This window comes from Chelonia mydas, chromosome 2 (assembly GCF_015237465.2).
Source record: "Chelonia mydas isolate rCheMyd1 chromosome 2, rCheMyd1.pri.v2, whole genome shotgun sequence".
In the NCBI taxonomy this organism is placed as follows: Eukaryota; Metazoa; Chordata; order Testudines; family Cheloniidae; genus Chelonia; species Chelonia mydas.
The window spans coordinates 150,015,454-150,039,745 of record NC_057850.1 but is presented as its reverse complement, the minus strand read 5'-3'; the positions used below and the strand labels follow the sequence as shown (position 1 = coordinate 150,039,745).

Sequence of the window (24,292 nt, the reverse complement as noted above, 5' to 3'; positions counted from 1 at the left end):
CACCTTAAAAGTGTTGGCTACATAAGAAAAAAAAGTAAGTTTTTATTAAAACATGTTTTGCATTTAAAACTATCTGATTTATCAAAAGAAGTTTGAACTGTAGTTGGTGAATTGACAGATTGTTTCTGGTCACCATAGGCCAGATTTTCAAATGTATTCGGGTGTCTAAAGAACAAATAGGTACCTAATCTATTCACACACTTTCAAAAATCCCATTAGGCCCCTAACTAAATCAATGGGCCTTGAAAACAATGGGAATCAGGTGCCTAACCTGCTTAGTTGTTTTTGAAAATCTGACTAGACCTAGCTGCATCTTTTGGTACCTAAATACCTTTGAAAATCTGGCCCCATGTCCTTCATCTCCCACCTGTTTTTTATTCAGAGACTGGAAGAGGAAAACAAGCCTTCCTGCTTTTTCAGCTCTCTTTTTGTTTCTCAGTTTTGAATGAACTAGTCCAAAGGAAGATAATTTTCTTTGTGCACTTGCTACCTAAATTGAAACCAAAAGTGACTGAGGCAAAAGCTTTTCTGTACAACAGAAACTGAAAGTACTTAAACATTTGGAAAAAAGTAAATAACGTGCTCCATTGTAAAGAGTGAAAATAATATAGATTTTTAATGCAGCACATACCCTTATGAGATATTTATAAACCTTGAGTTGACCTCAAACGTTAGACTGGTTTCCCCCTGATTCTGTAGATAATTAAAAAAGCAACACCCTTTAACTCATTAAAATCTGAGGAAGGCTCATTGATGCAACATACTTATTTTTAATTTAAATTATTCTAATGGATTATAGTACATGTAGTTTATCATAAATTAAAATTAAATTTCAAATATGTAAATAAAAAAGACAATCAGCAAAAATCTAATTGAAATAAAAGATCCTATTTCTTATTTTTTATACCCCGCCCTCCCCGTTTTTATCCACCCTTGTGTGGCTTTATATTATTATTTAAGACTTATATTATTGTAGTACCTAGTGGTCTCAGCCAAGTCAGAACTTCATTGTACTAGGTGCTCTGCAAAATATAGTAAATGGCAGACCAGGCCCAAGGAGCTTACATTCGAAATGGGAAAGTCATGTAATCAATAAGGCTGCTGTATCTAACTGTTCTTTAACATGTGGAAAGAAGAGAGAGTGTGGTGTTAAGGCTTCCAGAGCAATATGCGTGTTAATCAGAATGTAAATAAATTGCCTCCAACTTCATTTAATAACTGATATTGCTCTTTAAACCTTCAAAAGCAAGAAAATGTAGGGTTTAAAATTGACACTTCACCCCTTCCAACATGTCTTTATATTATTGCAGAGGTGTCTGAAGCAGATAATACGGTTGAGCTAGTCATCTTACAGATCTTGGTAGCCTGTATTTATTGTTTGACTTGTATTTGTTGGAGCTTTTTATTACACCGCAGAAATTCTTTTGCTGTACAGTGCGCTACTTCAGACGTGCCACACAAGTTGTACGATTAGTAGTAATATCCTCTTTTACAGATAGGGAAACTGAGACCAAAAGGTTAAATGGCTTGATTTTTTTCAGAAGAGCTGGTCCAGTTAAAGCCAATGAGAACTTAGTGAGCAGCATCTCTGAAAAATTGGGCCCTAAGCGACTTTCCCATGGCCACAAAGGTATCCAGTGTTGGATCGCAGCCTGCGTCCTAGCTCCCTGCCTTGTGCTCAGATCACTAGGCCATGCCTCCTTCAAAACTAAGTATTAATTTAGTTTTATTTCCACAATGATGTTATATAAAAGACTTAATATAGAATTATTGAGAGAAGGGAAAAACCTTAAAACTAGGGGAATAAAAGAACTAGAGTTCACTATTCTCGTTGCTTTGACCAAACCTGAATTTGTTATGAAGGTTTTGGAAGCGTATCTTGTTCAGTCTCCATTGTATCACTTGCCAAGTACAGTTGATGTAAGAGAGATGCACAAGGTTCTGGTCGATTACTTTACTTTATGAAGTGACCTTTCTAGCTGTTCCTTGCAAAATAGCATCCCCTGTCTCCCCCCGCCCCACATCTGTGTTCCTTTGTGTGTGTATATGGAGAGGAGAGGGCATTCTCTTCATGTATTTGACATCCCTCTTCCATACTTTCAGCCTCTTAAAAGCCCATTGTTATAATCAAGGTGCTTAGGGTTTAGAATTGAGCAACACTCTACTACTCTCTTATTAGCGTTAGCAGGGTTTCATTGTTCTTCTTCTTTAGCGGGTCGTCCTTTCCTAGTTCCTGCTGGCTCAGAGTGGGAAAGATGGACTAGAAATCAAATCGATGGTGCACTTAACCATAACTATGTGAACCATCGCTCTGATTTCATGAATTATTTGTTTATATCTATCCTATATAAATAAAAAGTGCTTAGCCCAGGCTTTAGATTCTTTTGCTAAATTTTAAAATACAAAATGAATTAAACCCGAATTAAGTAGTATAGTTTGATAATTGTTTTCAGAGCAAACCTGAGGAGTGTGTCTGTTCTAAGAAATTTAATATTTTTGGGGGGAAGAACAATTTTTTAAATAAGATTTGTGGTGTTCAGAATAGAACTTTGCTCGTATAAACTTTGTAGGGCTATTGTCTGGCTTGAATTGGGTCAATTGTCATGTTATTCTCAAATAATATTAAGATATGGGAAGACAAAGAATTTTTTGCAGCCTGTTTTCTAATAGAATACATGCATTTATAAATATCATGTTTTCACTCAGAGCCTTTGTATAACACTGGAGCTGTGGACACTTCTCAGAATTTTATTCAGGTGTACTCCCCACTCCCTGAAATTCCTCAGGATGAAAATGCTGCTGAATCATGGGAAACTTTAGAAGAGGTACATTGGAGCTCCCTTATATTCCCATTTAAGTTCCTTTTCTTTAAGCAAATATATAAGAAATCATTTTTTATTTGTAGGACTTGATTCAACTCAGCCAGCTGGTGACTGACTTCTCTTTACTAGTCAATGTAAGTATTAATCTAAAACTCTAGATAAAGAATTGATAAAGACAAAGCCTGGGGGACTTAGTGGCTCAAATAATTGGTAAAGAGATAGTGGAGACTTTTGTCGCTGATCTGAAGTCAGACTAAGTTGCTACTATTCAATGGCTTTTCAGCAGCCTAATATGAAATTGTCTCAGCCCACTTATTAGGGCACAGAAATCCTGTCACATTTTGCCCTTGTTAGTAGCTTCAGGAAAATGACAGTGACTGAATGGAGTCATAGAATGGTCCTTCCTAATCAGGATTTCAAGGCTGTGAGGGAAGTTTGCACTCTGGATGTTTGTGCTGTATTTTGTCTATGGATAAATACTGTAGAGAACTCATGTTTCCAAGTCTGTCTATCTGGCACTTTCTTAAATAGTATGTATACATACGTGCACACATCCTTATGCATTTCAATAAAATATAGGCGTGTGGGGGAGGTAACAGTACAAAAGCTAGACCCAAACTCTTGGGCTTGGTTCTGCATTCCTTTTACATGTAAACTCCCACTAAAGTCAGATTCCCCCTTTTTGGAAAATCTAGATTCTTTGACGAAGAAGAAAAATCAGTAGTGTGAGGATCAGGCCCCTGAGGTCAATAGATAAAACTTCCATTTTGTTAAGTGAGGAACAGGAACATGTGCTAGTTCATTGGAGCTAAATGACCTTTGATCAGCTAAACGATTAATAACCGGGGTAAGGAATTTGCCTCACTATCCACTGTCTATCTTGACAGTGTCCATTTAAGAATGTTGTCATGTTACACTGCAGTACTGTATTGAAAGCCCTCATGAGGTTTTCAGGATAAAGATTTACTTACATTCTCAAGGAGTGAGTTTTAAGGTAGGTCCCCTCTTCACCCTTGGTTTTCACGCACCATGCTGCAGCAATTAGGAGCATTCAGTAGCACTGGCTTCACATGCTTAATTGCCTCACCATGAGGAGGTCTGTGAAGCTTGCTGAGGAATAACAGACACTAATGCTATTCTCTCTGTGTATCAACAGCTTCCATGCTGCATGCCTCTTGACCACTGAGCCCTGTTGATTCTGATCCTGTCTTGGCAATTTTTCTTTGTATCTTGATTCCTTACTTTAAAGAAACTACTGTTAGCTGCTCCATAGTCTTTAATTTTTGCCAACACAGAAGCTGCTAATGGGGATAGTTTTCAATCCAAATTCCTTTGTCAGGTTCCCTTTGCATCATACTAACCACTGGAGAGCGTGAACATTAGAACAGTTTTCCTACTGGTTTCCACACGTTCTCAGCATTTCTGGTTGTGGTGAGAAGGACAAGAGAGACTCCACTGAACAAGATTTGTGTTTTTGCTTACTTAGTCAGGACTTCAGGGAAGGATCTGAAGTTTTACCCACATTCTTCTCTCCTACGAGGTGTTGTGGTGGGTGGAAAGAAACTCTGTATGCGCACACATGAGCCATCTATTCTATCTCTCATCTGCCTCGTGATAGATTGTGTACACACAGAAATTGCAGTGATTTAATTTACATGGGTTTAGAAACTGTTCGGTTAAATTGGTTCACCTTCCTTATGAGGATGCATAAATTGGTTTGAGTGCCTAAAAACAATTTAGGTTAAGTCAGTAATGCATTGTTAATGGTCAGTATCTCTTTCCATCCGCTGTATGTGTAAAAACACGTGGGTGGAAACACTGTTTGGGTGCCCTCCAAACACGGCACCCTAGTTAGTTATCAGTGGTTAAAACTATCGTTATTGGTGCACATCTCAATAGGCTGTTTTGGGTTTTTTTAAGTGGAAAATTATGCACTGCTCATGCACAATATGGGCCTGACTTACAGTGACTTCAGTGGAGGTTAGCGGGCTCATCACCTTTGGAGGATTGATACCTATAGGATTTTCAGACACTTTGACTGCTTCCCCAGAAAATATCACAGCGTCACAGTATGGCCCAAGTCCTGGTTTAGAAATAATGAAGTTACAGTCTAAGTAAGAGAAACAAGGTGGGAGATGAAGAGAGAGCAGGAAGAGGTGGAGACAGAACACCATCTTCTCAGGGCTGCTGTTGCTCTTCTGTTAAAATTGGCAGAGAAATATGAACCCTGAGTTTGTGTGGCTGAGATACTGCTGTAGAATGCAATACATATTGACAATACCTTGCTGTTCTATTGTGTGTTCCATCTGAGGATCTCAAAGCACTTTATGATGACTGAAGACTCGCTATACCCTTGAGAGAAGAGAGAGTATTCTCTCTATTCCTTTAAACAGGGAAACTGAGTCACAGAAGTTTCCCAGGGTCTCGAGGACTGTGGCAGAGCTTGGACTATAAACTCGGCGCCTGATTCCCACTTCTTAATCACAAGATCATCAGTTCCCATTATACACATGGCTTATTACATGTCTGCCACAGACATTCATTACACCACTTCTGACAGAACTGGGTTCAGCCATTGCGCTAGAAAGATTAAAACAAAGCTTGTTCTGAACAGAGATCTTAAATTCAGAACATTTTAAACTGTATGCTGGTCAGCCTATTGTGCTTTGTGACGGAATGAGACTGGGGTCCTGCTGTGGTGTACAAAAGATGGGAAGAAGTATCTCATTTCCAACTAGCAGCTGAGGGAGGCTGCTCACCGAAAGCTCAAGGGGGCTCGCAGTAAGAGTGTGACTGACTGGGGAAAGTGGAGCATTTTTCCATAAATTAAACAAACATAAAGCAGAGGATGGATGTGCAATTTCGGTGTATTTTCAGCATAGTCGGGAGATTAGATCGGTAGGGTTACGTTAACGTAATATAGTTTCATAGGTAAATCATGGCTTTTGGGATTTCTTTAATCAATCAAGGAAATGTTGTGTGTAATACAATGTGTGCCTGCCTTGTACCCGCTCTTATTAGAAAAGGAATTGTTTTGAGTATGAAACTCAGCATGAAGCATAAATGCTTGTTTGGATTTATTGGATTTTTCCCTGAGATGCAAATTCATCCATTCATATAACAGTAGATTAAATAAGAATACATTTTAGTCTGCTCTTTCTTTAACCATATCAATACTCTGTATAATAACACTCCATTTTATTACCTCATAGTTACATTCCTTTTTGGAAGTGGTTTTGTACTTACAGCTTGGTTTATCAGATGCTATTAATGAACTACCATTAAGGCTGCATGGCTAGAGTGTGTAGCAGATGAAAGCTGCTGTGGGGCCCTGATTACAGGCATTAAAATAGTGTGTATTGGCTTACTGCTGCTTCCCAGCAGGTAACCTCACTCCTCATTCCTTTGCATCTAGTCTCAGCAGGAGAAGATTGACAGGATTGAAGACCATGTCAACAGTGCTACTGTGAATGTTGAAGAGGGAACCAAAAACTTGGGGAAGGTAGGGATCTATTCCCGCTGGTGAATCAATGGTACTCTGCCTCCCAGCAATCTTCTGTATTAACCCAATTGATCTGCCGTCTTTAATGCTGAGGGAACCAGCAATTAAGGAAATAAGGAAGAAATGACACACAGGTCGTGAAAAAAAAATCAATCTCTTGTAATGTTCTGTTACATGCAGTCTGCCAGAACAGAATTTCTCTGGCCTAAAGCCTCATTAGACGGCTGTTCTGCTGCTGCTTTCAGTGGAATACCTACAAAACCAGGCAGCAGAGTGTTCACTGGTTGGCTCAGAAGAGTCAAATGAGCGTGACATGAAAGGATACCTGGGACACATGCTGCTGTGATACTAAACCACATTTATATCACTAATAGTTTTTAACAACCCGCAAATAGAGCTTCGGCATGTTAGTGGAAAGTTTCTGGCAGATTACAGTTCTTACATTTGTTTGAATTATGTAGGCCAGACAGTGGATTTTCTATTGCAAATAAAATCAACCAATAGCAATTAAAATGATCTGTTTTCCTACTGCATATATGGGATAGCTCAAGTTTGAAGCAGTTGGGCACATTCTCTCTTACTGTGGAATAGTGTATTTTAAAAAAACTGTAATTTGTAAGGTTTATTTATGCACCAAGAATTAGAGGTGTATTGCCAAGAGTAATGAGGGGGAAATGCACATCACCACAGGTGTGTGTTCTAAACAGATTTTTTTCTTTTACAGGCTGCAAAATATAAGCTGGCAGCTTTGCCTGTGGCAGGTGCACTCATTGGTGGAGTGGTGGGGGGTCCTATTGGTCTCCTCGCAGGCTTCAAAGTGGCAGGAATTGCAGCTGCACTTGGTGGTGGGGTATTGGGCTTCACAGGTGGAAAATTGATACAGAGAAGAAAACAGAAAATGATTGAGGAGCTCTCTTCCAGCTGTCCAGACCTCCCTAGCCAAAGTGACAAAAAATCCAGCTGAAGTAAGATTTCAGTGTGACTAGGACTGGAAGTAATAGTCCCAGTGATGACGACAGACATGCAGTCTTCACTTTGAACATAAGTCTGTCGTGAGTTTTGACAACTGTGTTGCTGTTTGGGAGGGGTGAAGTGGGCGGTGAGATACGTACTGTCAGTTCTGTAATTTTGAAAGCCGTAAGGAATACATTTTCATCATAAAGAAATCTGCAGCCCTAAGGAATCATGGGTTGTGTGCCAAATTCACCCCTTATTTTGTAGGATGCTACTGGAGTGGGTTTAGTTGAGAATCGAGAACACATTATGAAAGGCTTTGGAGCATTCTTACCAAAAAACCTGAGGGGCCCTAAGGTTTGGAGCACTTTTATTAAGTGATTTCAAAGATCAGTACACTATTAGTACTCCTCTCTGTCTTTTAAACTTCACAGTTTGGTTCTGATCAAATGTTAAAAATGAGCTGGTTTTACTCTTCATTTGTTTGTCTGCCCAAGCCCCCATACAGTCTGGTGTGACTGTCTTTGCTCTCCTCCGCAGATGCACAGACTGGCAATGGGGCCTGAGGGTTAAGGTTACATCACATTGTTTCAGCTATGGCGAAAGCGTAACTAAACCCAGCACCTGCCTGCATTATCAAACTCTACCAAAGTCGTGTGCTGCTCCCCTCCCTTTCTAGAGCACTAAATTCACTCTGCTCTTTTTAAAGAAATGTCATGTTTTCTATCTTTCTTTTGTATCCATGTCTTCAAAATCCAGCTGGTTTTCTTTTTCAAATCCGGGCCCTTCTCTCCCTCTTCAAACAGCCCCCTCCCCTCCGCCAAAATCCCAGGGGATTGCTTGTGCTAGGAGAGGTAGCATTCCTTGGTTGTTCTCCTCCCAGCCTGTATTTGAAAGCTGCTTTGTGGGGTTAACCCCTCCCCCCCAGGCTGTTTAAGAAGCACTTGCTCAGATGCTCTTCCCCTTTTTCCTCCATGTCTTGTTCACAGCCTGCCTCCATCAAAACAGTGGTGGGACAGGACAGAAGATCATTCAGCAAAGACATTGGCTGCTGTTTATAGCAATGTCAACTCCTCAGTCCTTTATTCCTGTTCAGCAAGGATGTAGTGGAGATTTAGTGTCACTTTGTGACCTACAGCCGTCACATCTGGAAGACGAAGGACTGTGAAGCTGACAGTCCTTGTGAACTCACCAGTAACTTGTCAGGTGGAGCCACCATTAGGTGATCTGATCACAGTTTCAGTAATGTTGATGTAGTTCAGATGTGGTGGGTTCACCTAGTGCTTATGTAGGGGCTGGTCAGGTACGCTTCTTGCTCTCTCCTGCCACACAACTGTTTAGTTCTTTCCTCAATTTCCACTGGATCACTTCTACCAGGTTGTATTCTTTATTCTTAGTAGACTTTTAGCTCAGCATAGCATTTCTCCAGGACTCAAGGTTGGCTGGCGTTCTCTGTAGTATTCTTGCTCACAGCTGCCAGCATGGGTAGTTAGCTAGTCTTCCTCTGGAGATCTGCTGTTCATTTGTCCTGTTTGCTTGATTTTCACTTGGAGCACTGTTCCCTCTCTGCACCTCCCATCTTTAAATATATGGCTTTTAACAAGTTTTAAATTTCACCCAACCCTGGATAGTCTATCGTGGCAAGCCATGTCGGCCATCCCCATTCCAGCACTGCTGTTAGTGCCTTGAGGGAGAACACAGGCTATGCCATTGCTTCTTTAAGATCTCAAGTGGTCTCATCTTCCCTGAGACCTGCTTGACTATACAAAATAAATCTCTAAAAAAAAAAAAAGGTTGCTTAAGTGGAGTTTCATTACACACTGTTGTTGGGTGCTCCATAGCCCAGCAGGGAATTGCCACTGCATCACATTTAACAACAACAAAAATGGAACACCACTGCAACCAAGGATTTGGCACAGTCTGTGGAAATAATTGTCTTCTGATGGTGGGATTATGGGTTTTGGTGCCTAAATATTGTAAGCGACTGTTCGTCTGAGCACAAGTTTCCTGTATAGGGTCTTTCTTTCTTAATTACATAATTTATTAATTACCTGTAAAATAAAAATGTGAACCCAAATGTGTAGCTGTTCAGATGTCTCTGTTAAGCAAGACTGTGCTTCCCTGAGCCTGCGTACACAAGAATGGTTTTCACAAGTAATCACTAACATATAAATTGACAAAACTGCATAGTAGAAGCTAAAGTGCCGACATCTATAGAACCAGATGGAGTGGAAAGGACCTCCTGTGTCATCTAGCTCATTTGCTCATGACGCCTAAGAAAAACTTTCTTTAAATGCATGAACCGTGACTGTAAGCTCTGCTGATGGACTTGTAATAACTGTTACACTAGGCTGTTTCCTTCCTTAGCTGATAGTCTTTACCTTTAAACTTTTCCTACTTTTCAATTTTTTTTTTAATTAACTAGAAGCCGTTAGTGATTGTGGGACTTTCATTGGACACATTTACTTTCCTTCTGTACACTACTGAACCACGACATACTGTCTTACATGGGATGAAAGTCTGATGAAGGTGCGGTAACAGTCTGTAGCTATAGAACCATCGTCTTTTTGCACCACGCTGTTCATTGTACTGTTGCAAACAAACTCCATGTAATAGGTCAAAATTATTCATATTTTAGAAGCGGCAAAATGCAGTAAACAAACTGTCTTTTCATTACATTTTGTATGTACGCAGAACTTAGTATACCATTAAACCTGCAACACTATTGGATTACAAACCTCGACTTGAGAAATAAAAAAGTTTATTTGCATAGAAGGAAAAAAGTGGGCTCCCTGCAGTAGCCAAACGAACATTTAATTTTCCATGGACACTAAGAAACCTCAGGAATACAACCCAGGCACTTTTTCCCCAGACTAAGTAAGGTTTTTACCTTCATTTTCGGAAGAGCGGGTATTTGAGTGGCATTCTGTAGTTCCTTTACGGGATCTAATGGATTACTACTTTTTTTCGTCGGATGCATGTAGTGGAAATTTCCAGAGGCAGGTATAAGTATGCAAGCAAGAATCTATTACTTTTTTAAAGTAATTATTTTAATCATTTAAAATAAGCTTTTGTTGAATTAGGCAAGTATCATTTGCTATTGTCCTCCCCTGAGGGAAAATATCTAAACTAGTGAAATGTAATGGTGGATGGACACAGTGCTTGAAGAATTTTTCATCACATTGTGCATCTGCATAGAGGCTCACCACCCTGTGCTCTATATTTACGCTGTACATTAATGTTGAAATTCAGAGGTGTGCATACCTAGTATCACCTGTGTAGTGCCTTCCACGCATGTTACCTGAGCTCAGCCACCTCTTTCATGTTAAAATATCCACCAAAGAGGAACATCTGCAATGTTGCTTATAGACCATGTAACTGATGCGTACAGTAAGTGGTGTTTCCCCTTCTCCTTAACCCTGTTTGTCTGTCCCTGGGGTTAGGAGCTCTTGAAGGCAGGCTTCCTGCTTCTTGTTTGTTTATGGCCGCACCTATGACGTGCTTGGCATTTTCTAGCCAAATACGAAGTCTTAGCAGCAGCAGCAGCATTGCCAACAGAGTCATGATGGTTTGGGCTACTCTGTTTACTGCACAGAGCACGCAGGGCTACAGGGTTGCTATGTACTGAAGTGACACATGCATATACTTAGTGCAGGTAGCTCATGTGCCTCATAGCCCAGTACAGCAGCCACTAGCACGGCACCAGAACCATTATAGAGAGAAAACACCCTGGAACATTTTGGAGTGGAGCCATCTTAGACCTTGCTAACCAATCTTCACGTTTGTGGCAGTTGGTCCTCACAGTGGGTTGAGACCACAGGGAATGGAGGGTAGACTCCCCCCAGCTAGGATCTACTCTCTGACCATCTGTATTATTCCTCACAAGCTAAAGCAATCACTGCAGGAGGTGGTGATACCAAAGCAGAAGACAGGGGACAGAGGATTTAGTTAGTAGTACTGATAGCTAGGGCTGTGGCAACCAGGAGAAGCATTTGGTGCCTTCACTACAAGGGAGAAAGGGTCTCACAAAACTTCTAGTGGTAGGCAAGGGCTTGCACGCATGCTGCATATCAGTACTAATCACATAGAAAGGTAGAAGAGGGCCTGGAAATTTAGGGTCTGGGGTAGTGCTTGCTGAAGTGCACTGGAGAAATATAGAGTCTGCTCAACAGAGTAACTTCAGAGGTTCCAGAGTTTTTTGAGAAAGTGGTAAAAAGAGGAGTGGTTTAAATTTATTAGGCAGGGCATCCTTGGTAAGCGAGTTTGGGGAGAAGTAAATCCTCATAAGTCAACTAGCATTAGGAAGTAAGGGCTACATTCAAAGAGGGGACCTTAGGCATTACATCACTTAATTCCTAGGTGTCCTGCTGCCCAGAGAAAAGCACAGCCCCAAGTTATGGCCCCTAGCACCCTACGCACTGTATGGGGCAAGTTAGGCACCCAAGAAAGGTAGTCACAGAAGTCCTGCTGAGGAGAGAACCACCTAAGCCTATAGGAAATTTATAGGAATACAGCAAGATCCAGCAAGGGACTTATGCACCTATCTCTTAGGGATTCACAGCCACAAACCCTCTCCTGAATTTAGGCACTTAAGCAAGGGTAGCCCTTGTGAAAAACCAGACACACACTGATCATAGCAAATGGACCTGTGTTTAGGTCACCCACCTGGGAGTCATGTCTTGCTCCAAAGCAGGGATTTGAACCTCATCTTCCACGTCTCAGATTGAGTGCCCTAACCCCCAGACTATTGGCTATTCTCTCCTTGAGCATACCAGAGTTCCATTGTGATGCTAGGCAAGTCACTTAATAAACTTCTCACAAGCGGTCACTAATTGTGTGTGCTTTATTTTCTGGGTGCCTGACTTGAGATGCTGGAGTCTGATTTGCAGACGTGCTCCACCATCACCAGCTGCAGCCAATGGGAGCTGTGCTTTGAACATATGAAGTACTACATAATGCCAAGTCTCTCAAAAATCAGGTGCTGTATGTCAAATTGGGCACCCCAAATTATAAGACCCTTGACCTTAACCCCTGTCTCTCAGTTCTCCATCTAGAAATGGAGAGAATAGCTCTTTAGCCCACGTGGATATTGTGAAAATAAGCTTTGTGAAGCTTTCAGATACTACAGTGATGAGCACCATAGAAAAGCCCCTCAGAAAAATTATAATTCTGTCTTCAGAACAGGGATTATAGAGTAGGCAGTAAGGATGGCCTGGTGTCAGATTGGACAATGGGGATTAAACAGAATACTGACTAGAAGCTCATTAAGTGAACCCCGTCCACCCTGTGCAATGAATGAGGCAGGGTTCAGTAGAAAAAAATAGTGTGTGATCACATTGCTCAAGACTCTCATACTGCATGGGCAACCCTAATTCTGGCCTGTCTTAACTTTTGAGTGCTTGATTTTGCACCCTTCATATGTTCCTTTAACTTGGCTTTTTATGTGCAACAGCATTAAGGGCTTAGGATCATGAGAGAAGGCAATACAGACATATCCTTAATCATCTTAATTTTCCCACATGATACTTTTAACAGTCATGCTTGTTTACTCATGCAAGTTTCATATGTACAGTAAAATACCACACAAGATTCTGTAAAACTTTAATTTATTCCCCCCCAAGTATCCAGAATATGCCCTTTTGATGAGAAGAATGTGACAAAAAAAGAAGTACCAGCATAACTATTCACCTGGAGAGGAAGAAATAAAAGCACGTACTACCCGATTACACAGAAAACAACCCAAAAGTCCTATTTAATGGGATAGTGCAAGTTAACAGCATGTCTCTGGCAATACCACCTTCATTTGGATTATAAAAGTTTTACAGATTAGGGTTAGATCAAAAGTCTAGACGGGTCTCTGATATTTTACTCTAGCATTAGGAACATAACTTTTGAAAAGACGCTGTACAGAATGACCCACCAAACAAATGTATTTACAAGCCCAGGGAGAAAAAAAACAACAACTTATTTTTTCAGTTTATCCCAAATAAAAATACACAGAATTATGAAAATATAGGGTTACTATTTCCACCACACAGAAGTCAATGCTGCTGTCTGAAAGGCTTGCAAGATTATTTCAAGTTTTTAAAGTTCATCTTTTTCTCTCAGTAAGGTGTACCTATGTTCACTGGGTGCTAGTTTCTGGAACGAACTCTCTGGTGGGCTGCTTGCTAAATCTTGAATTGGCTGAAAAAGAACACAAAAGTATGTTTTCATTAAGTAAAGATACTCTTTAAGATTATTGCTTATGAGAAATGAGACTAAAAACAAACAGAACACTAAGTTTCTTGAACTGGATGGAATGAATTTCTTTTATATACTCAGAGAAATAACCTGGTTTAAAACAAACACTTCAGGTTGCTTAAAGTGGACAGGCCATCCACAAAGACCCTTAGCATCAAGGAAATACCCAGTTAACATTTGCTCCTTTAACACATCTTCACCACCACACATCAGCCTAGACAGATTTTGATCCTCCTAAGACCCAATCACCTCCAGTGTGTACAGTAACAATACTTACACCACATTCCTCACTGCACACTAAATGCAAAACCTTAAGTCTGACCTCAAACTTCAACATACATGTGCATTACTGAACAGTATGGTTATTTTCCTATGGGGAAGTAGGAGACAAATACCTTAACCACAAGACTATCCTGTAAAGCAAACAGCATGTGATCATGTAATTAATTTGTTTCTCAGTACTCTGCAGATGTGGTTAAGTTGCAACAGTCCCATTTTACACATAGATTTGGCCTCGTCTGGAGGTGGTGTGGCTAAGTGAGTGAGACCTGACTCCATCATATTGGTGACTCATGTTCTATTCCCAGAGTGCCAAATACTGTGCACGCTCAGATCCTCAGTTACCTTGTCTGTAAAATGGGGAGGAAGATACCTGAAGATACGTTGCTCCATAGTCAGGTCTGTGAAGCACATGATTAAGATAAGAACATTTAGATCTGGACATTGGTGTGTTGGGAAGGGGGAGTTTGGTAAAGGAGGTGACAAGGCTGGCATCCAGAGGGGGACAGAGTTAAGGATGTGTACATGTACAGTAATTGTAGTAATCGGGATGTGTGTAGCTCTGAGTAGGAGCAGAAAGTATGTACTGATAGGTGGCTTAACTTTTGATTTCTTAGCTGTGTCTCACACACAGAGTAATCCTGACACAAAAGCAAAGTTCTAAACAAAGCTGTCTGCATATTAATTTCCTAGGAATTTTTTTTTTAATGTTTAATTGAGTTGAGTGAGGAGGATGGTCCTCAGAGCCGTGTCAGAGAAACGCAGAGATGATGGACAAAATTTTATCTCCAGCTGCACTTCTCTGATCGATAAAACATTCTTCACCAGAATCTACACCTACACCCACTTGTTTAGCCACAAAACAAGAGCAGTTGCTTATAGAGAAGAGTCTATGTGTTGGCTACCTGCTGCCGTGTAAGTTTTCAGTTATGACAAATAATGGCAAAAGTGACCCTTACTCCTAAAAAGATTTTTAACTACCGGCTGCGCCAAATCCATTGGAGACTCTTCTGTCTGCCAGTAAGTCTGACTGTCATTGACAAATTTCAAACAACTGCAAAAGGTTTTTATTAAAAATGTATACAACACAAATTATACGGATAATTCAAAGGCCACCTGTACATGGAGAAAGACAAATGTACGCCTCCTGATAAGCAGCGTTTGTCACATACACACACATGATAGCATGGCGTTGTATGAAGAGTTATGTAATATATACCGGTTGGACACGTACATACTTATACATGTGTTTTGATGGCATGGGGAAGGAAGATGAGAGGTAGGCAGCTATTCTAGGCAGCGGGGCTGGCTGTGTGCAGAATTTCCCCAGGAGTATTAATGTTGCCTTTACTGGTGGCTTCCTTGGTTTTCAGCGATTGCATAGACTGGAAACACACCCAAATAACCTTTTTTCTAAATGAACTCATTTTGTGGGGGAACATATTGGAGTGACAGCATGACCTAGTTACATTTTCAGGAGAAACTAACTTTTGAGACTTGATTTCCCAATAACAACATTGCACTGTGATAATTTATGCAAAACATATTTTCTGCACATAAGTATTTGTGTGTGTGTGTATATATATATCTGTCCTCTCATTGAGATCTACCTGTCTGTAACTAGTGACTAATCTCTGTAGAGCAGAGAGGTTCATACAAGAGTAGAGCCGGTAGCACCTGGTAAGTTGCAGAGGCGGCTGGGACTTAGCAAGTCCCATCTGGCATGCCAAACCCTCAGGCAGTTTCTCCATATACAGTGCAGAGCTACACAGCAAGCCAGGTGGAACTTGCTACAATTTTCTTCTCCTGCCTGGGGACTTGGGTGTCCCAGGTGGACTGACTTGTGTATAAGCAAATACCTTAAAACCAGCTACATGTAGTTGGTTTATATACAAATATACACGGGCTGGATTTGTATTTTATGATAAAATACAGGATTGTGCCTTGAATCTGCATCTGTACATCATAGCTCAGTAACAGTTTTAGCACCAATCCTTTCATCTAGATACTTTCACATTTGACTTTTTGAGTACAGATTCTTCCATTGTAATCAAAATACTGATGGCAAGCAACTACAGGGCATAGAACTGGGGAGTGAAAGAGCAATAGGTCTCATTTACTAATTACTAAACTTGCTTTAATGCTGTAATAGTCATTAATCCAAACCTTCCAAACAGGAAGTACAGACTATAATGAGCAATTCATCAATCAAAATTTCCTCTCAAGAGGCCTGCCTCAGTAGTTTAAGAAAAAAAAAAAAATCACAGCACATTCAGGGCAAATGTGCAGCTATTAAACAGCGTTTCTCTTGGAGAGCCAAATAACTTGAAACCTAGAAATGCTTGTAATCCCACTGAAAGCTGGAATTTCAGACACCAGACTATGTACTGGAGCATTTGTGCAGTATAAAAAAATATGTTTTAGATGCCTTCTCTCATAAGTCACCATGGTAAAAGACGCAGATTCTTTACCAGAAGTCCTTACAGTTCTGCATGTGGCACTTTAAGGTCCACTGCCTTCAATACAGTGGGAAAACCATGTGTTGTAACATGATTTGAGGATAAAAGTAGTGGTAAGCTGTCAAGAATAAACTTCAGACATAATCTCAAAATAAATTCACCAGCATGGAAATGGCATTAAAAGACTTCAGATTTCCACAATGAATAAAAATGTAAGAGGCAGAAAATGACACCAGCATCTTTTAGTGAGGAGGCATATCTTTTTTTTTCTTTTTAAAAAGAGTTTTGCTTTATTAACCGCAGACAGATATTGTGTGCAAGGAAGATGCTCAGATATGACAACAATAAGAGGCCAGATGTGTGTCTAAATTAGGTGGCTATAAATTCTAGTGTCAGAAGATGTCTGATACTAGACGGCTCATTGATCTAGCAGCTAAAGGCATAACAAAAATCCAGTGGCTGGAATTGGAAGTCAGCAAATTTCAAACTGGAAAAAAATGCTTATTAATCTGTTCTGTAACTATTGCTCTTTGAGGTGTGTTGCACACGTCAGTTCCACTTCAGGTGACCCACAAAGCAGTTCAATCCTGAGGTGGGATCAAAGTCTACCTGAATAATGATGGAAGGACTATGCATCCAAATCTGGCATCATCGCTAGACTGTTGAGAGATGGCTTAATGAGATGCAAAGGTATGTACCAATGACCAAGCTGCAGCTCCACAAATATCCAGAATAGGCACTTGAGCAAGAAAGGCTGCATGTGATCTCATTGAACGTGCTAGCACCCTGTGTGGTGGAATTACATTGGCCATGTTGTAGCACAAACATATACAGAAGGAAATGCACAACGAGATTTGTTGACATGAGACCGGAAGGCCCATCATCCTGTCCACAACCACCATGAACAGTTGTAGGATAACCTAAACAGTTTAGTCCTGCCCAAGTAAAACACTAATGCTCTCCTAACATCCAAATGTGCGGAGTCTCTCTCCTCATCCTTATAAGCATGAGACTTAGGAAAGGAAGAAAGTTTGCAAGTAAAGTGCCTGACTGATGTGGAAGTGAGAAACCACTTTGAAATTTTGGATGAAGGCATAGGTATACCTTGTCCTTGCAGAGGTTTGTTTTTGGTGGGTCAAATACCCAGACTCTCAATTCTCCTACTCTCCTTGCTGAGGTAATAGCCACCAAAAAGGTGACCCTCATTGAAAAATGCAGCAACAAACAGGTAGCCAGCGGTTCAAAGGGCTGTCCCCTTAGCTTTACTAATACCAGGTCTAAGTTTAAGGAGGAATAGGATCCTCTACTTGGGGGAATAGATGGTTCAGACCCTTCAAAACTTAAGTGACTTTGGACTGGAGAGAAGTAAGCAATTAGCAATCAGAGGATGGAAAACCGAGATAACCGCTAGTTCCTGATGGCAAGACCTTGCTGCTTCAGGTATAACACATAGTGCAGCACATGTTGTATTGGAGCCCAGACCAGACCAACACCTTTTTGCTGAGACCAGCAGGAAAATCGTTTCCACTTCAACAGGTAAGTGTACCTAGTAGAAGGTTTTCTGCTATTTAGGAGGATATTTTGCACATCGCTTGAACAGATATTCTTGTGTGGTGTTAGCCATAGAGCATCCCACTGAAAGATGACGTAGGTGCCCATGGTCCTGTGAGATCAGGTCTGCTTCTGGTGGTAATGGAACCCTGGTTGAGAAGCTGACCAGAGTGGAAAACCAATGCTGGCGAGGCCATGCCAGTGCTATGGAGGATCGTGTGAGCATGGCCCTGTTTGATTTTTAACACTCTGCACAGGAGTGGAACCAGAGGGTAGGCATACATGAGATTGTCTTTCCAGGGCATCGGGAAAGTGTCCATTAGAGTCTCTGGATGGTGACATGTTCAAGAACAAAATTGGTGACACTTCATGTTGTGCTGGGTTGCAAACAGGTCTATGTGAGGGGATCACCCCAAGCTTGAAAAATGTATCTGACCATATCTGGCCAGAGAGATCACTCGTGGTGACTGGTGAAAGATCTCCTCATTCGGTTTGCCAGACTGTTCTGGACACATGGCAGGTGGGAGGCTGTGAGGTGTATTGAGCTGATGATGCAAAACACTACAGCCATTTGGCATAGAAGTGTCAATCTTGCCCCCTCCCTGGCTGTTCACATAGAACATCACAGTGGTGTTGCCCGGAAGAACTAGCAAATTCCTTTCCCGGATGTGGGGGAGGAAAGCATGACAAGCTAGATGAATGGCTCTCAACTCTTACGTTTATACGGAGAGCCAAATCTTGGCCAGACCAGACACCTGAAGCCTGTAGAGTGCATACGTGAATTCCTCAACCTAGGGTGGAAACATCTGTAACCAGAGCCAAAGTAGGATGTGGAGAAACAAAGGGGTACTCCCATAAGTATGTTGGTTGGGTACATCCACCAGTCAAGAGAGGCTAAGACTTCTGTGGGCGCTTAAACCAATGTAAACCAATGTGGGCACTTAAACCAATGTGTCCAGTGAATGATGAACTGGGGAATACATCAAGCTCAGCCAGCTCTGCAACTTAGTGAAACACAGCCTGGCATGCCAAACCACATATGTACATGAAGCCGCGAGGTCCAGAAGCCTGAGGCAATTCTGTGCTGTCATGGTGGGATGGACCTTCAGGTCTAATGAAATGTCTGGAGGAATGCCCTGGCTTCTGCGGAATCCAAGATTGCTGCCATAGGCTCTATTCTCTGAACCGGTGAGAGAACTGACTTTTCTTCACTGATCAGCAAAGCCGGTGGGGTGGATCTTGGCCAGGCTGGATATCATCTGGCTCTTGGAAAGGACTCTCACCAGCAAGTCATCCTGCCATGGAAACACCTGATTTTCTCAGAAACACAGCCACTTGCCATGCACTTTGTCAGAAGAGGAGGTCGCAGACAGCCCAAATGGCAGAACTGCAAACTGACAGTGGGATTAGTTGATCATAAGTCTGAGGAATTTCCTGTGCCTTTCATGTATTGCCACATGTAAATACACATCCTTTAAGTTGAGTGCAGGATACCAGTCAGCACAATCCAGAGAGGGGATAATCAGAATGACCATGTGAAACAATTTTCTTTTTGTGCTTGTTCAGCTCTAGCAAGTCCAGAATGGGTCTGAGATGTCCTTTTGCTTTTGGAATTAGGTAGTAGTGAGACAAAAACTCCTTTCCTCTGTAAAAAGGAGGATATTTCTCTATGACTGCCAACAGGAGGAGAGATTGCACCTCCCGAAGAACTTCCTCATTAAAGTGGTCCCAGAAAAGGGGCGGGGATAGAAATAAACTCAGAGTGTATCCCAGCTCCATCCTGCTTAAGACCCCCTGGCCATAGTGACATGGCTTCAGGCACTTAGGAAGTGGGATACCACGTTGGAAAAAACAGGGGCAGGAGAAACTGAGGCCAGGTCTACATGTGGGTGGGTGGGTGGGGAATTGATCTAAGTTACGCAACTTCAGCTATGTGAATAACGTAGCTGAAGTCGACGTACTTAGACCTACTCACCACAGTGTCTTCGCTGCTGTGAGTCGACTGCTGCCGCTCCCCCGTCGACTCCGCCTGCACCTCTCGCGGCAGTGGAGTACAGGAGTCGACGGGAGAGCGCTCCGGGGTTGATTTATCGAGTCTAGTCTAGATGTGATAAATTGACCCCTACTGGATCGATCGCTGCCCACCGATCTGGCGGGTAGTATAGACATACCCTGATACTACAAACTGGTAAGCTACTCTCAACAAGAATGTCAAACTGACTGCTTGGTGTTTCAAGGCTGTCTGGATGATGATCTCACCATGGCTGAAAAGAAAGGAAGAAGTGGTCTCCTCCTATAACTTTTCTCTTTCCTGCTAGATTGGTCCTGGTGCCGAGACATACCAGAATAAAAATGGTGATACTGCTGCGGCTACCACTGCTGCTTCTTTGGGAGGGGAGTGTAAATACTCAAAGACTTGAATATAGCCCTATAGTCTTTAAGGTTATGAAGCTTGTCATCGGCCTGCTATGAAAAAAAACCTCAGTCCCTCAAAAGGGAGATCCTGAATGGTCTGTTGGACCTACTGAGGAGGACCCGATGACTGGAGCCACGAACATCTGTGCATTGTAATGGCTAGTACCATGGCTCTGGCAGCAGAATCAACAGCATCCAATGCAGCATGAAGCAAGGTCCCAGCTACCAACTTTCCTTTGTCCTTTACTGCCAGAAGCTCTTGCCTGGCCTCCTCTGGTAACTTCTCTGCAAATATTAAAACATTGCTGGGTGGCAGAAATTGTAATGTCCCAGCAACGCTTGCTAATTAGAAATCTGGAGTTTTAGTCCAGCTGTTGAATAAGCTTTCCTGCCAAAAGATTGAGCGTCCTTGCATCTTTTGATTTTGCGATAGATACCCACTGACTGTGGTGTTTGCTTTTGTTAGCAGCTGAGATCAAAGACCCTGGCGATGGGAAGGTGTGTTGAGGTATACAAACCCCACACTTTAAGGCTGCTCTGGGCTCAGCCAGCCCTGCCCATCATACCTACAAGAGATGCACAGACTGGAGGAGGAGTTAAAAGGGAGCAGAACAGCTCACTTATGGGCAGGGCAGGGAAGAAGGAAGGCAGGATCTCTTTCTCAGCAACTGCTTGAAGTTCCCTCCCTGAGAGAAGGGAGGACCTGCTTCTGATAGACCCTCAGAGGGAGACATTTCTCCCCTCATCTACTAACCCAGTTTATCTGTGTTGATTCCTGTGTTTTGTTTAAGGACTGTCCCTGAAGGGGAGAGACTTAGAACTGGCCTGGCTGGAGGCCCCAGGCATGAGAGGATGCAGCTGCTGCCCCAAGAGGGAGAGAGCTGCCATGCCATGTCCGGCTGTGGTGCCAGGCAGTGCCCTGACCCCCTTCACAGTGTCTTGTTACAGACTGCGAACTTTGGACAATAGTGGGGTGCTAGGAAGCGGCCCAGGGAGGGCAGCTTTAAAGTGCTCCTGGGTGTCAGGAGCTCAGGCTCAGCGGCTTGCATGCTCCTGGACTAGCGTGATCAGGGACAGCTGCTGATAAGCCTGGTGCCTGCCCCAGTGGGCGGGCTGGGGGCGGTACAGCCATGCTGGAGGAGCTGCTTGTGCAGGGCACTGGCTCCTGTGAGCAGCGGCCTGACGTGTGGCTGCTTTCGCCCCGGCCATTCCTGACAGAGCCCTGCAGCTCCTTGGATATCCGATTTATATCTGCGGATATAAATTTGGTATATCTGGCTCTAGCCCAGGCTACCCCACCAAATCCCAACCCCGCATGTCAAAGGGCCTATTCCCTGACCACTAGGCAACATTCCCCTTGACTGAAGGCTATCACACGAGGTGTAAAAATGTTCAACCCCCTTTAAGGGGACATAATACCCCACTCAGACCTTTTTGCTGTAGGAGGCAGTGAAGATGGTGTTTACCACAATACTTTTTTGGGCTCCAGAATAACCTCATTTATGGGGATTGTCACTTGAGAAGGCCCCACAGATCTCAAGATATGAACCAATCTGTGTGTGGCTCCTGAACTACTTCCACCTGGATATCTAGGGAGGAAGCCACCCGCTTTAAAGGGTTCTGGTGGGCCCCATAATCATCCCGGGGAAGTGAGGAAACATAAGACATAACCACCTCGTTGGGCGATGAGGAGGAGGAACCCAAGACCGGTTGAGGTGGAGCTTCCCCACTTCCTCCAAAGGGGGGATTCACTGAGACAGACTGCTCAAGTTTGGTACAGGGCCTGGCACTGGGAGCAGCTTCTTGCAGTTTTAGCGATGCAGGATCACAACATCTATTGGAGGACATAGAGGGCGGAGGGTGAGGAGAGGGTTTGGAGGCAGGAGGAAACCCACATGGGTTCCAGTACGGCCATCAATATGGCACTGGAGCTCAACTTCTTCCCAACCGTGGGTACTAGCTGACCAACGGGGAGGCTTCACTAGATACCAGAGGTTAAAGCCTCTTGAAGGAGAGCAATGGCTTACGTGATGTGGCTGCGACACACAAGATCCAACTTCTCCCTTGCACGATGAACTTTAGTCGTCCAGTCAGGTAGGTGCAGTATTTCTTGTGCCAGGGAGTAGTGACGGTAGTCCGGAGAGGATGGCATCAGGGAAATCATAAGCTGGCTTGCCTCTCGAGTGGGTACCAGATTGTCTGGAGGTAGCAAGGGTACTGGACGCGGAACTCTGGTAGCAAGCAAATGCACGGGAGTGTCCGTCAGTACCGGGAGAGATGTCTCTTGGTCTGCCAGTGACGCTAGCGCTCAGCGGGTGTATGCCTCAAGTGTTGACAGCACCAGAAGATTCTGTTGCTGCTACTGCTGAGCCAAAGACGACAGCGCTGCTTAACAGGATGGTGCTCACTTAGAGGTCGATCTCAATGGCCCCATTAGCAGCGCTGAAGTCGATGACCTCTCTTGGAGGTTGTATCTGTACCACAGAGTGCCTCAGCACCATGTGCACTCCATTCTCCTTCCCAACTTGACTGCTGGAGTTCAGTGCCGGGGACCTTGATTTCCTGCACAATGGGTCTCTGGTTGCTGTCCTCTGATGCTGCTTCAGTACCAGAGAAGGAGATTGGCACAGACTCTGCCTGGAAAGGGGGAACACTCCTGACTAAAGCAGAGTTGCACAGTGCCTGCCCCAAATGGGAAGGCTTTGAGGGTGGGCACAGGGCTGCCTCCATAAGAAGGTACTTCCCTGTTTTTTTTACTTCTGGGCTAAGTCCCTGTAGATTTGGCATCTGTCTCTGTCTGAGGGGTTGGAGCAAATGCAGTTGTATCGCAGAGCTTGGCTGTAGACGATGGATCGTGTGGTGTGCTCCAACCCCTCAGACAGAGACAAACACCTACAAGATCTCTATCAAGCATTCTTACAACTACAATACCCACCTGCGGAAGTGAAGAAACAGATTGATAGAGCCAGAAGAGTTCCCAGAAGTCACCTACTACAGGACAGGCCTAACAAAGAAAATAACAGAACGCCACTAGCTGTCACCTTCAGCCCCCAACTAAAACCCCTCCAACGCATTATTAAGGATCTACAACCTATCCTGAAGGATGACCCAACACTCTCACAAATCTTGGGAGAAAGGCCAGTCCTTGCCTACAGACAGCCCCCCAACCTGAAGCGAATACTCACCAACAACCACATACCACACCACAGAACCACTAACCCAGGAACCTATCCTTGCAACAAAGCCCGTTGCCAACTGTGCCCACATATCTATTCAGGGGACACCATCACAGGGCCTAACAACATCAGCCACACTATCAGAGGCTCGTTCACCTGCACATCCACCAATGTGATGTATGCCATCATGTGCCAGCAATGCCCCTCTGCCATGTACATTGGTCAAACTGGACAGTCTCTACGTAAAAGAATAAATGGACACAAATCAGATGTCAAGAATTATAACATTCATAAACCAGTCGGAGAACACTTCAATCTCTCTGGTCACGCAATCACAGACATGAGGGTCGCTATCTTAAAGCAAAAAAACTTCAAATCCAGACTCCAGCGAGAAACTGCTGAATTGGAATTCATTTGCAAATTGGATACTATTAATTTGGGCTTGAATAGAGACTGGGAGTGGCTAAGTCATTATGCAAGGTAGCCTGTCTCCCCTTGTTTTTTTCCTGCAAAACCCCCCCTCAAGACGTTCTGGTTAAACTTGGATTATTGCTGTGCACATTGTAAGATGAGCTGTTGCCAGCAGGAGAATGAGTTTGTGTGTGTGGTTTTTGGAAAAGGGGTGTGTGTGTGGGGGGGGGGGGGGGTGAGAAAACCTGGATTAGTGCTGGAGGTGACCCACCTTGATTATCATGCGCATTATAAAGACAGGTTTCAAAGGGGGATGGGCTGTTGCCAGCAGGAGAGTGAGTTTGTATGTGTGTGTGTGTGGGGGGGGAAGGGTGAGAAAACCTGGATTTGTGCTGGAAATGGCTCTACTTGAGGATCACTTTAGATAAGCTGTTGCCAGTGGGGGAGTGAGGTGGGAGGAAGTTTTGTTTCATGGTCTCT

At 43.1% G+C, this 24,292-nt stretch overlaps 2 protein-coding genes across 8 annotated transcripts in view; one reads left to right on the top strand and one right to left on the bottom strand.

The window, feature by feature from the left end:
• Positions 1-9,355, top strand: part of STX17 (syntaxin 17) — a 66,812-nt gene extending 57,457 nt beyond the window's left edge. For all 6 annotated transcript variants that reach the window (XM_037893431.2, XM_043540334.1, XM_027824291.3 and 3 more), the window contains 4 exons: positions 2,707-2,825; positions 2,906-2,956; positions 6,238-6,324; positions 7,049-9,355. In XM_037893431.2, the coding sequence (XP_037749359.1) occupies positions 2,707-2,825; positions 2,906-2,956; positions 6,238-6,324; positions 7,049-7,288 (497 nt within the window). In that variant the 3' untranslated portion in view covers positions 7,289-9,355. The remainder of the gene's footprint in view (positions 1-2,706; positions 2,826-2,905; positions 2,957-6,237; positions 6,325-7,048) is intronic.
• A 3,512-nt stretch (positions 9,356-12,867) lies between these two features.
• ERP44 (endoplasmic reticulum protein 44) overlaps positions 12,868-24,292 on the bottom strand; it is a 124,407-nt gene continuing 112,982 nt past the window's right edge. For both annotated transcript variants that reach the window (XM_037893430.2, XM_027824290.3), the window contains exon 12: positions 12,868-13,464. In XM_037893430.2, coding sequence (XP_037749358.1) covers positions 13,363-13,464 — 102 coding nt within the window. In that variant the 3' untranslated portion in view covers positions 12,868-13,362. The remainder of the gene's footprint in view (positions 13,465-24,292) is intronic.